General features: G+C 49.1%; 1 protein-coding gene across 1 annotated transcript in view; it reads right to left on the bottom strand.

Moving 5' to 3' along the window:
- The window catches only part of LOC110300494 (polycystin-1-like protein 2), an 81,318-nt gene extending 68,084 nt beyond the window's left edge, over positions 1–13,234 (bottom strand). The window contains 5 exon segments of the mRNA XM_085844258.1: positions 2,939–3,086; positions 6,586–6,696; positions 11,417–11,602; positions 12,088–12,252; positions 12,934–13,234. Coding sequence (XP_085700384.1) covers positions 2,939–3,086; positions 6,586–6,696; positions 11,417–11,602; positions 12,088–12,252; positions 12,934–13,234 — 911 coding nt within the window.
- Between the last annotated feature and the right edge of the window lie 341 nt (positions 13,235–13,575).

Genomic DNA, 13,575 nt, shown 5'->3' with positions numbered 1-13,575 from the left:
TATGTTATGTTCCTCCACAACATGAGGAACTGTATTAAGGGGCCTCAGCATTAGGAAGGTTGAGAACCACTGCCCTAGCCTGTCTGCTTCTGCACTAAAATCCAAAAGACTGTAGCTTTAGACTTCTTCACAACCACCAACTCTCTGCCTCCCAGTGGCCTGTGTGCACCTAGTTCCTCCACAAGGCTTATGTTCCCTTGTAATTAACATTTTCCCCAACAAGATTGTCTCCCCAGTACAGCCTAGGTATCCAGGCAACTCCTGATGGGGGGGGGGGGGGCGGGCAGAAAAACAGTCAATCCCCAGTCCTGCCAGTAGGGGGCACATGTCACCCAATTCTGGGCTTTGACAAGGTTGGCTTTATATAAATTGTTCTGTAAGACCCACAATACAATCTCAGATATGCAGAGGCTTTTCCAGGGCAGAGAAATAAAACAGTCCGACTTATGTGTGAACAAGGACATCAAATGCAAGGCGAAAAGGGTGCTTCCAAGGAGAACCCTCTGGTTTATCAGGCTGGTTCTCTACAAGGTCGTGTAGGTATCCATTGGTAGGAGTGGGGTTCAATTTTAAAGTTTCTACCTCTTAGACTAACAAGTGGCTAAGCACTACTAGAAGTCTATAGTTTAGTGGTAGAGCACTAATTTAGCATGCATGAGACCCTAGGTTCAAACCCCAGCATTACAAAAACTCTAACAAGTAAGGGGACTGGGGGTATGGCGGCTCATAGCTATAATCCAAGCCTTCGGTATGAGGCAAGAGAGTAAGAGGTTCAAGGCCAGCCTGGGATATATAGTAAGTATGGAAGGAGATTCTATCTAGGAGAGAGAGAGAGAGAGAGAGAGAGAGAGAGAGAGAGAGAGAGAGAGAGAGAGAGAGAGAGAGGAGAGAGAGAGAGAGAGAGAGAGAGAGAACCAGGCAGACAGACAGATAGGCAGGCAGGCAGGCAGACAGACAGACAGACAAATGGGGGTGACTCAGTGGGTGAGCTTGCTGTCAGGCCTGGTGGTCTGAGTTCCATTCTCAGAGCCCACGTGGGTGGAAGGAGATCTCTGCCTCCTTAAAGTTGTCCTCTGGCCTCTCTACATGTGCATGTGGCAATGTTTTTAGAAAGAAGAAATTAAAACGAAAGAAGGAAGGAGAGCAGGGAAGGTAGGGAATTAAGCACAATGACATTTGCACAGTATGGCACCTGCGTAATTAAAACATTCTGCAAGTTGGGTGCTAACACTGTTGGCAAAAACAAGAGCACATGTATGACAAGGGACCATCCCGAGGTGAATAGAAATGACAGAAGTGGCTGGGTGATTTCAGGGTCCAGTGGATTGTTAAAACAGGGGAAATTGAATCACTCGGGTGGGGTGAGGGTGGAGGGGCATGGTGTCATCTATTTCTCCTGAAAGAGACAAATGCTGGTGACCTTTGCTTAGAGCTGCTGCCCAAAGAGGTGTCAGGGAGAAAGGGTTGCTTATGTGTGCTGCACACACATGTGCATGCATGTGCATGTGTGTATGGGAGCATGTAGAGGTGAGAAGAAAACTTCGGATGTCAAGCCTTGGGTCTTGTCCACCTTTTATTTATTTATTTATTTATTTTTAAAAAGATGTATTTATTTATTTTTATTTTATGTATATGAGTACACTGTGGCTGTACAGATGGTTGCGAGCCACCATGTGGTTGCTGGGATTTGAACTCAGGACCTTTGACAGAACAGTCAGTGCTCTTACCTGCTGAGCCATCTCACCAGCCCTATATTTATTTATTTATTTATTTATTTATTTATTTATTTATTTATTTTTACCACAGGTGTCTCTCCTTAACCTAGAATTCATCACGTAGGCTAGGTGGCTGACCAGTGAGCCCTAGGGGTTCTTGTTTCTGCTTCTACACCACTGGGAAGACAGGTTAGACCACTATGCCTGGTTGGGGGTTGGGGGTTTTGTTTTTTAAATGGGTTCTGGAGAATAAAACTCAGGCCTTTTACCCCTGAGCCAATCTCTCCAGCTGTACTGGCTGCTTGACACAAGCTAGAAATATCAAAGAAGGAGGGAGCCTCAGTTGAGGAAATGCCTTCATGAGATCCAGCTGTAAGGCATTTTCTCAGTTAGTGATCAGTGAGGGAGGGCCCAGCCCAATATGGGTAGTGGTATCCCTAGGCTGGTGGTCCTGGTTTCTATAAGAAAGCAGGCTGAGCAAGCCATGAAGAGCAAGCCAGTAAGCAGCACCCCTCCATGGCCTCTGCATCAGCTCCTGCCTCCAAGTTCCTGCCCTGTTTGAGTTCCTGTGTCCTGACTTCCTCCAATGATAAACCATGCTGTGGAAGTGTGAGCCGAGTAAACCCTTTCCTCCCTGACTGCTTTTTGGTCACGGTGTTTCATTGCAGCAATAGAAACCCTGACTAAGACACCAGCCCTGTCATCTTGTTCTCACGGACAAAGCCACTGAGGCTTAGAGCAGTGTGACATGGTCCAAGGCACACAGACAGGGTGGCTGAACTGTGATGGGAAAGGACTATGTGACAGGGCTCAGGTGGCCAGAGACCAGGTGAAGTGACACAGAATGCAGCACTGGCGCCCGAGCACACGGCCTGGCACCATCCTAGGGCAGAGCTGCCAGTCCACTTTGACAGAAAAAAGCCAATAGCACTCTCTCAAATCTAGAACCCATGTGGAATCCAGCCTGGGCCAGCCTGTGGAATGGTGAACAACACATGCCCTCAGCTGACATCTAGTTAGCCATGGGACATGTGAGAGAGAGGGAGGCCTTCCTTGTCCAGTCACCCACAGGGTCAGCCCAGCCAGGAAATCCAGCCAGCCATCCGTCCCCAGAACCATGAGAAATGAGAAGTACGGTTCCAGCCATCAGGTTTGGGGGTAGCTTGTTATACAGCAAAAGCTGACCGATGCAACCTGCCGTAAGGATCAGAGGTCACTCTTACCTGGGAGGGTAGTAGGGGTCAAAAGTATAGCCGTCTCCCATGCTGAGTACACAGGACAGGTTTCCAGTGTAGGGAGAAAGGAGCCACATCAGGGAGATGGTGACATTGTCAAAGATGAAGCTCCCATTGGGCACCACCAGCCGCAGGCCTGCAGACCCAAGCATGACGTTCTGTGAATTTGTGAACCAATGGTGGTTGTTTCTCTTTAAGACTCACATCCTTCTACCCATGTAGCCATTGCTTTTCTATAAGGCATTTAAAGTTTGTTATAGTTTTACTATTTTATTTTATTTTATTTTATTTTATTTTATTTTATTTTATTTTATTTTGAGACAAGAGTCTCTTTCTATATCCCTGGCTGTCCTGGCACTCACTGTGTAGACCATGCTAGCTTCAAACTCACAGAGATCCGTCTACCTCTGCCTCCTGATTATTTTTACTTTTGAGAGATCTTTTTGTTCGTTTGTTTGTTTACTTACCTATTGTGTGGGGCACATACATGAACATGCATGCATGTGTGTGTGAAGGTTAAAGGACAACCTGGATGAGTCAGTTCTCTCTTTGCACCATGTGGACTTCAGGGATGGATCTCAGGTCACCTGGTCACAAGAGCCTCTACTGCTGAGCCATCTCTCTGACCTTTTAAATGTTTTTCATTTTAATTTTTACTTTTTTTAAAAAACAGGATCTATATATCTCCACCCTCAAACACAAAACATAGTTTCAGAGACCTTGAACTTCTGAGCCTCCAGCCTCTGCCTCGGGAATGATGAGATTACAAGCACGCCTGGATATCTGTGGTGTTGGGCAATCAAAGCCAGGACCTCTCACATACAAGGCTGGTACTCCACCACATCAAGGCCAGCCTCTGAAAGCACACAAACACACACACACACACACACACACACACCCACCTCAAGACCCCTGTTCTGATGACTAGTGGCAGTCATTGTCACCATAGTCCTGGATTGCTTCTTAGAGAGATACAGGCACACAAGCACACCCAAACATGCATGTTCTTCTATTTGCACAGATGGACAGATGGTGTGGGCCGTGTTTGCTACCCAGCACCTTGCATTTTTTAACCTAATGCATCATAGAGATTGGTCTGTGGATGTTCTAGAGTTGTGCTCTTCTGTTTAACAGCTTCATAATACACCTTAATTTACTTACCTAGGACACCAATTATCCAAGTCTATTTAAAAAAAAAGATTTATTTATTATATGTAAGTACACTGTAGCTGTCTTCAGACACAACAGAAGAGGGCATCCAATTTCATTATAGATGGTTGTGAACCACCATGTGGTTGCTGGGATTTGAACTCAAGACTTCCAGAAGAGCAGTCAGTGCTCTTAACTGCTGAGCCATCTCTCCAGTCCCCAAGTCTATTTTATAATGGCTAAAACTACTAACACAAACAACACCCCCGTCCCCCAAAAAACTTCCTTTAAGAATGGCTAAAAGTGCCGGGCATGGCGGCATACGCCTTTAATCCCAGCACTTGGGAGGCAGAGGCAGGCGGATTTCTAAGTTTGAGGCCAGCCTGGTCTACAGAGTGAGTTCCAGGACAGCTAGGACTGTACAGAGAAACCCTGTCTCAAAAAACAAAAACAAAAAACAAACAAACAAAAGAATGGCTAAAAGTGGCAAATGAGTCGCTGTAAACTGGTTCATATTAAACATTGTAAGCCTTGAATTTCAAAAACTGGAGTGGGGTGGGTTGAGACAAGCAGAACTGGCTGGGGCTCCACACAGTCCTGTGCAAACCTGCTTACTGCAGCCTTCCTGTGCCTGGGCGCTAAATTGGAAACAAAAGACCCTCTGGATGGAGGCAGAACACCATCAGACTCTCACCTCAGCTGTGAGGGGGTGCTCAGAGTGCAGCTGGGACCTCTGGTCCCTCTTCATGAGTCAGAGGACAGCTCTAATCAGAACACCCTGGCTCACAGGGACAGGATGAAATGTGGTTGCCACACCCTTCTCTGCCCTAAGCGATACACTTCAGTGATACACTGCGGTTGACAGATCTCCAAAAGACATGCTTTGTTTGCTAGCAAAGCCACCAAAGTCGGGGCCAAGGCATATGACCTGCTCCTCCCAGACAATAAGAGAGGGAGAATCACCCCTGGTTTTGCTTCACCCAGGCACAACCAGCAAACGAGTGGCACGGGTAAAGCCTGTCAGCTGCCACCCTCCCCTTCCTGTACCTGTCCCACAATGTCCTTAGGAGTCTCTCCCTCCTCACACCCCCTCCCCACAATGATTCATCTTTTCCCCTCAGGTCCTTATGGCTCATGCCCTGGGCAGAAGTGGCTCTTCTGAGTCATTTGTCACAGGATGGCACAGAGCTTTGTCTCACCCTTAAGGGAAGTTGGCGTCTGTACTCTTTGTAGGAAAGTGAATTAATGCAACTCTCCGGGAGGGTAATTTAGTGCTGTCTAGTGGCACTTAAGATGCACTTAGCTAACAGCTAGCAATTTCTTCTCTGAAAAGAATGCCAGGTTCGCGTCAAGATAAGTGTGCACTGTGGCTGTTGCTTACACAGTACTGAGGCCAAGCATAAGTCCCCCACAGACTTGGGGGGAGTCTCATAGGGCCCTATCCTTCACTAGGGAGCCATGGGCAGTGCAAATCTGCTGGCTGAGGGGGGTCACTGTCTCCAGTGTGGTGTGGCCACCGCTGCACAATGCCCATGCTTCAGTGGACAGCGCCACAGCCATGCTCACACCCAAGACCCTGGTTAAACTCTGCGTCACAGAGCCAAGCCATTCTTCCCTCCAAAATGTAAGGAAGTGACTTAGAGATGTGTCCTGGGTATATTACAAATGAAAAAGGAAAGATAGGGGTGGAGAGATGGCCCCTGAGGCCACTGACTGCTCTTCCAGAGGCCCTGAGTCCCAACAAACACATGGCGGCTCACAACCATCTGTAATGGGATCCGATGCCCTCTTCTGGTGTGTCTGAAGATAGCTACAGTGTACTTATATATAATAAATCTTTTTTTAAAAAAAGAAAAGACAGGCTTAGATTAATATTGTTCAAATGATTACATTTTAGTTCAGAATGCATATACATTCACTCATAGTCATGTCTGCAAACATGCCGCGACATTTTTACAAGTGGTGGTAGTGTGGGTTATTTCATGACTTTTAGGGTTTTAATCTTCGGGCTGGAGAGATGGTTCAGTGGTTAGGTCCTTGTTGCTCCTGCAGAGGATCTGGGTTCAGTTCCCAGCTCCCTCACGGAGGCTCACAGCATCTGTAACTCCAATTCTAGGGGAGCTGTCACCCTCTTTTCACCTCCGCAGGCACCACGTGTGTGTTTCACCCATACACACAAGCAGGCAAAGCATTCATGCATATAAAATAAAAATATTTTTAAATCAATTTTAAAAGAAATTGTGTGTGTGTGTGTGCATGTGTGTGTGTGTGCACACACAAATGACTCCAAGAGAGCAGGCCAGGAGGCATAGATGTCTATACACACACACACACACACACACACATACATACACACACACCAGGAGACAGAGATGTCTGGCTACAGGGAAGCTGTTGTCGGGGAAGTATCACTTGGGAAGGAGAATTTCAGGCTGACATACAAGAGAAATAAGAAAATTCCCATGCCCACCCAGTTGGAGACTTACCTTCCAGACACTGGTACTGCACCCACAGGTAGCTGCCCCTGGTGGGGCATGGGTCTCCAAAGTAGGTCCCATCTGCCGCAACCTGGCATGCCTGCAGCCCCTGACACTGGCCTAGGAGACAGACAGGAACAGCATGGGAGAGAGGACAGACGCACACTCAGCAGAGCATCACAGTTACCTTATCCACTCATATCCTGAGCCCCCACCCATCAAATGCCTGATGACACCCACAGACCCTGAGCTAAGACGACAGGAAGACCACCCATGCCTGCTCTAAGCTGTGACATAGTTAAATGCCTATGTCGTTGTTTAGCTATCAAGACACATAACATACCCACCCCCAGTCCCCAGACAGCATCCTGAGCATGGATTCCACCTTTCTTCTCTGTTTGCTAGGCTGCTATCAATCTCACGGACCAATGACACTCTCTTCTATAGCTTGTGGAAACAGAAACAGAGACAGATGTTTCCATAAGCCAAGGACACCAAGGGATACCAGAAAACGGCGAGAAGAGGCTGGGAAGCCTTCTCTCACACAGCGTTCAGGCAGTGGGGGAATATAACTCTCCTGATATCTTGATCTTGGGCTCTGACCTCTATAACCGTTAAACAATGGATGTCTGCCAGTCAATACCCCCCAGTTAGAGATCTCTGTTCTGACAAGCCCAGGACACTGCTGTCTCTTTTCTTTCTCCACATGAGGCCCTTCATCTCTCAGTCTCTCTTTCAGCCTTCCAGACCTCGGGAAACAGAGTGGTCCAAGCCAGAGCCATCACAGCATCCTGAACTCTCACCAATGAGCAATACCAGCAGGCTTGCGTCTCTGCCCTCCTCTCTTCCTTTCCTCCTTCCTTTCTTTCCAGTTCCCAAGTGTGCTACCTGCATCTCCCACCTAGGTTTCAGATGCCAGGCTCCCTCTCTGTGTTCCTAGCACACCCAGACACTCACAGCAGCTTGGGTGCCTTGAAAAACCAAATCCAGGTTCCCCCTCTGCCCAGCAGCCTCCATCTCTTCCCAGCAGGAAAAAGTCCTGGCTCCTTGGATGGACGTCCTGTCACCTTGTGTGCTAGAATCACACCATGCATTCTGGAGTTTCCTATACCTCCCAACTCCCTCTTCCTGTAGGACTTTGCCTACCCATTCCCCAAACCCTCACCTGCACATTTCCTGGTGGTCTCCTCACTTCCCATCTCCTCTGGGGAGTCAACCTGTCAATGCACCCCCATGTCCCCTCACCCGACTCTGTCCCACATCACAATCTCATCGCCCAGACAGCCCAGTCCAAGCATGTGTGGAGGATACATGTTCATCTCCAGCTGCTCAAACAGTGGCTCAAAACAGCCCAGGTTCTTGTCCTCCAGTTCTAAAGGACAGAAATCTGGGTAGACTGGACTGGCTGCTTTCTCTTCTCCAGGTTCTGGGAAAGGCTGCCGCCAGTACCACGTCTGAGGCAGAATCCAGTCCTCGGATGCTTTAAGTTTCCCTTCATCCTCAAAAGTGGCTGCTCCAGGCCATGGTGTGCTCACACCGGGGAACCTTGCTGGGAACCTTGCTGGCTTCTCCTCCCCAGCTCCTTTCTGTTTCCTTGAGGAGAGAGTTCCCTGCCTAGAGGGACGCGTGGGGTTACCTTGTTCTCAAATGGACAATCCTGGAGATTGACTTGGGGATGGGGGAAAGGAGGCCTCCATCCCCAAGTCAGGTGACTGGTGACCTTAAGCCACCTGGGATGTCCCTGTGCCTTGTGAGTGGCTTTTTGAGCCCCAGTTCACCACTCCCACAGTTCTAGGGATTAGGGCCCTATAAAGGTTGTATGGTTTCTCAGATCTTCCAGGACTTTAAAAACCAGCTCCCTGGACTGAGCTGCCCTGTTTAATGACTTAACATGATTGACGATTGATGATCGATGGATTGACTGATGGATTATCTCCTCCCCTCCCTTTCCTTTTTCCCCCTTTTCTTCCCCTCTGGTCCTTCCCTCTCCTCTCCCCTCTCTCCTCTCTTCCTTTCCCCCTTCCTTTCTTTATACATTTTTAAATTTTTAAACAAGCCTTCACTAGGTAGCTGAAACAGAACTCTATGTAGATCAGGCTAGTCTTGAACTCGGAGATATCCACCTGCCTCTGCCTTCCAAGGGCTGCGGTTAAAGGGGTAGACCGCTGCTACAGCTGAGTGATTTCTAGTTTTGGAGCCGGGTGGAGTCTCATTCTGCTTTAGGCTGACCTTAATCTTTGACCTCAACCAATCCTCTTGTCTCCACTTCCTGAGTAGCTGGGACTGTTGGTATAGGCCACTGCATCCAACCCAAAACATTAACTCTTTCAATTGTGGCTTTAGGGGTATGGGGGTTTTGGAGAATTAAACCTAAGACCCCCCCACATGCCAGGCAGGCTGTCTGCAGCGAGCTACACCCCCAGCTCTCAGCACAATACCCTAGCACAATGAGGCCTAGTTGGTGACTGCCCTCTGTCTGGTTACATACTCCTAGAGGTATCCACAGCACTAGATGGCAATCTCCGGAGGCTTGGGGAGTATTTTAAACGTTCTGCGCACTGTCACGTAAACACACAGCTAGCACATGGTAAACCTAAAGCACATTTTAATGAGTAAATGCAGTGCCTTTTGTTCTCTCCCATGGCAACATTTATCTGTCTCCTCCCTGGACTCTGAGCTCTTCGAAAGCAGACACTTGATTCATCCTATCTCTACAGATCCCAGGGTGCATAGCGCTATTGGTCTTCAATAAATGTTTATTGGCCACTTGGTGATTGAGTGATCGGGCACTCCGATACAATCAGATGTTGGGGCCCTGCCAGGTTTTCTTACCCTTTCCCAATGGGGTCCAGGTTTCCCTTCCAGTGTGTGCTCTCTAGGGTGGACTGACCCTGTTTCCAAACCTTAAGAGCTGACTGTTGAGGAAGCAGCCAGCCCAGCTCCAGCCTGCTGTGTGTGGGGGGGAAGCCTCCTCCCTCCGCTTCTCCAGCTGAGGTCCTTCCATCTTGGAGAACCCAGCACAGAAGTCTGGAACTCAGAAGAGAGACGTTGAGGACTACAAAGTGATTTCAGTATTTTTGTTTGTTTGTTTGTTTTTTGAGACAGGGTTTCTCTGTACAGCCCTGGCTGTTCTGGAACTCACTCTGTAGACCAGGCTCGCCTTGAACTCAGAAATCTGCCTGCCTCTGCCTCCCAAGTGCTGGGATTTAAGGCGTGCGCCACCACAGCAGCTCCAGGGGGAGCAAGGACACTGTGGTGAACATGTGGGACAGAGAGGAGTGGGGCAAAGAAGAGTTCTGAGGGAAAAGAGACATGTTCTCCCCAGAGGGAGGAGGCACAGAACGTATTCTGCACCCCACAGTTCTCACAGGTCTTTGTTTAGGGACAGATCCTCTAAGAGGAAATGCTAACAGGTACATCAAGGAGGCTGAATCCCGTGGCCCCAGGGTTCCCAGGCTGAATCTCATTAGCTGAGGAGCTGAAAACACCTGTCTTTCCAGGTCCCTGGTGTCTGAACAAACAGACAAAGACAGATTCCCCGACGTCCCAGATCCTGGAAGGTTCTGGAGTCTTCACAGGAGACCCCAGGAAGCCCGACTAGTCCCTGAAACTGAGCTCTTTGATGGAGCAAGGATTGGTCAGAGGAGATTTTAGCTGATTTCAAGGGACGAGGGGAGCAAGGGAAACCACCACATAGGTAGGGAATATCTGCTCTAAGGGCTGGGGAGATAACACAGTCAATAAAGCAAACCATGCCAACACATGGACCCGAGTTCAACTCCCGGAACCCAGGTAGAAAAGCTGGGCACAGTGATATAAATGAATAATCCTAGCACTGGGAAAGTGGAGATAGGCAGATTCGTGAGGCTCACTGGCTAACTAGTCTAGTCTGATCTAGTCTAAGCGAGTTCCACTCCAGTGAGACCCCCTGTCTCAAGAGAACCCTGACTGATGACGTCTAAGGTTGTCTTCTGGCTTACACATATGGGGTGGAGAAGGAAAGGAGGAGCACTGTGTAAGAGGCAAACTAAACAAACCAGAACAGCATGCAGAAAGAAGGACCACACATCCCCCAAACAACGGTAAGCTGAGGGATGACACATAGAAGACTGTCGGTTACGTAAGGAAGATCACACAGGCTTAGGGAAGCCCAGAAAGAAGGCAGAACTGAGGACCAGGTGTGCTGTTCGTAAACACAGTGTTTCCAGCAGTAACGGGCAGGATTGGAGCCCTGTGGTGCCATATTCAGTTCTTTCTGAGCAAATCCGAAGCGAATGCTACAATGTTCCATGGTATTAAAAGCCTGGCGTGGTGGCCCATGCCTTTAATCCCAGCACTCGGAAGGCAGAGGCAGGCAGATTTCTGAGTTCGAGGCCAGCCTGGTCTACAAAGTGAGTTCCGAGCTACACAGAGAAACCCTGTCTCAGAAAAAAAAAAAAAAAAAAAAAAAAAAAAAGAGCTAGCAAAGGTGACTGTTGTCTGGGAGTTTATCACAATAGTCTTTATTCTTGGCTGGCTTGAGACTGGGGCTCGTTTAGCACAGGCTGCTCCCAAACTTGCTAGGTAGCTAAGGGGGGGCCTTGAACTCCTGATCCTCTCTCCTCCATATCCCAAGTGTGAGGATCACAGATATAAACCGCACAGTCCAGCTCTCTTTACTCTTGCCTGCAGACTTGAACTGTTTTGTAATTTTAAAATATGGGTTAACTAAGTTGGCATTCCCTGCACCCAGGAGGGGTAGGAGAATTAGAAGCCTTCCTACCTCAGAAACTGGGTTTGATGGCCTTGGTGAAGGTGCTTCAGTGTCCTATTTAAGGGCTGCAGGGCCCTGGGGTCCTACCTGCCACCTCATCCTTGACGCTGACCCAGCCACATTCTCCCTCCAGGTCTGAGGGAGGCCAGATGCCCCGAGTGCACAAATAGGGGGTCTGGCGCCCGTAGAAAGCATCCTGGACTAGTATGACTTCTCCCGAGTCACAGTGCATGGTGGCGTTGTGGCCCTCACAAGCCAGACTGCGGTCAACCCCTGCAACAAAGGGAAGGTGACAACTTAGGAACACACACTGAGCTGGGAGAATGCTGGGCTAGGACTATGAGACACAAGGATGGAGCGGGGCCAGCTGGAGAGGAGGAGAGAGATACAGAGAGATAGAGAGCTTCACACAAGCAGAGGCTTGGGAGATGGAAAGGGAGAAAGTCCCAAACATGCAAGAAGAAGAAGTCTGCAGGCAAGGCACCTGGACAGGAAGATGAGGGACCCAGAGAGAAGAGAGGAGAAGAGAAGGGAAGGAAGAGACCCACCAAGAGACAGGGAGATACAGAGTTAGGGGAGAAAGAAAGAGCACAGGAAACCTGTAGAGATGGAGGGGATCCATAAAGAGAGACGGTTAGAGAGATGAGGACTGAGGGGGAAGAGGAAGACAGGCAGGAAGGGGAACAGGAAGGAAGGAAAGCAGATAGGCAGGGGAAGATAGAGGGGGCAGGGAGGAAGCCCCCACAGGACCAGCTCACCAAACTCGCAGACGAAGGCAAAGGTCTGTGTGCAGTCCTCTAGGGCAGCCCACTGAGATGAAGGACCACTCCCGATGTAGCCGCAGGTCCCTGGGGCAGGTGTGGCCTGTCCTTCCTGCCAGTTGCTGTAGTTGACATTTGAGGTGTCCAGCCAGGTCGCAGAGCCTGAATGGAAGTAAGGGCAGCAGGGCTTGGCAGGGGTCCTCTCTTACCCTGCCTTACGCAGAGTGTTTGACTGAACTCAGCTCCTCCTACGCCATAGGTGCTCAATTGATGGCTCTCTTTCCCCACACCAGAGAATGGGTGTGTCCTCAGCATTAGTTTCAAATGCTCAGACATAAACTGGACACCGTCTTGGAGCACCCATAAAAGGTAGTGCTACCTAGCCGGGAGTGACAGAAGGTAGAGCCCAGAGCATTCCATGATGCCCATGGGTAGATGACGCAGGGCATCTGCTCAGCCATGTCTAGGCATGAGTGGAGTTCATACTGAAGTGACTTGCATTGCTCCAGAAGTTTCTAGAGCCTGAGAAGGTGGTTGGAAGTGTTCAGGTGCGAGACTTGGCAACCTCCCGGGGGAAGATTTGCCCTCAGAATGTACGGTACAGAGGCACCGCACCACAGAGAACACGGACTCCAGAACTAGAGGAATATAAGCGTGTTTTTAGACCACCCCCTCTACTTGTTACTATTCATGAATTATTTTAGCCAGTGCACCAAACAACTAATGGTGTCTTTGCCATGAAAATTAGAACATGTTAATTTGCCCCCTGGGGTTCTGAGTAAGATGTAGCGATAAGAATTTTTATCACATGCTTCTCATCAGACCCAGCTACACAGCACCTACCTCCCACGGTGCCATTGTGCCCCGAGCCTCCCGTGAGTCCAATCCACCATTCTCTGTCCTGGGTAATGTGTCTTTGCAGGAACTGCTGGGTGTCTTCATCGGGAATGAAGGCCAGATGGCCTCCGTGCCCTTCACACCAGCCCTGGGCGCCGGAGAAGGTGTGTTCCAGTGGCACAAACTCATAGCAAGCGTCTCTGAAGAACACCTGGCTCCTTGAGCAGAGGCTGCCCCCTTCTGACTTAGCTACAGTGGCTCCACTGCTCAGTGCGAGCCCCAGGAACACCAAGCCTGCCATGGTCATCCTAGGACCACTGCCGGGGCTTCAGGGTGGAGATCAGCCCCCACTCCTTTATATGCTGCCATTCCCACAACCACCCACCATCCATCTTCCCTTCCTTCTTTGCATCAAATAACAACTCTTTTGTTTATGGGACAAAATTCACAGGGTGAATGTGTCTGTGTTTTGACTTCACCCAGCAATTGTTCAAAGCCTGTCTGAAAACCAATTCATGTTCAGATTTCTTGTAGAGGAAGATAAGGTTGCTATGATACCTGTCTGACAGATTCGTTACTATTCTATTTTTCTTTTTTGGGGAGCCATTACCTGAATGCCCAGTGTTTCTAGAAAAGCAGTCAGCATGT

The sequence above is a fragment of the Mus caroli genome, unplaced genomic scaffold, assembly GCF_978045245.1.
Source record: "Mus caroli unplaced genomic scaffold, Mus_caroli_1 scaffold_10, whole genome shotgun sequence".
Classification (NCBI taxonomy): domain Eukaryota; kingdom Metazoa; phylum Chordata; class Mammalia; order Rodentia; family Muridae; genus Mus; species Mus caroli.
This window is presented reverse-complemented; position numbering and strand designations above follow the sequence as displayed.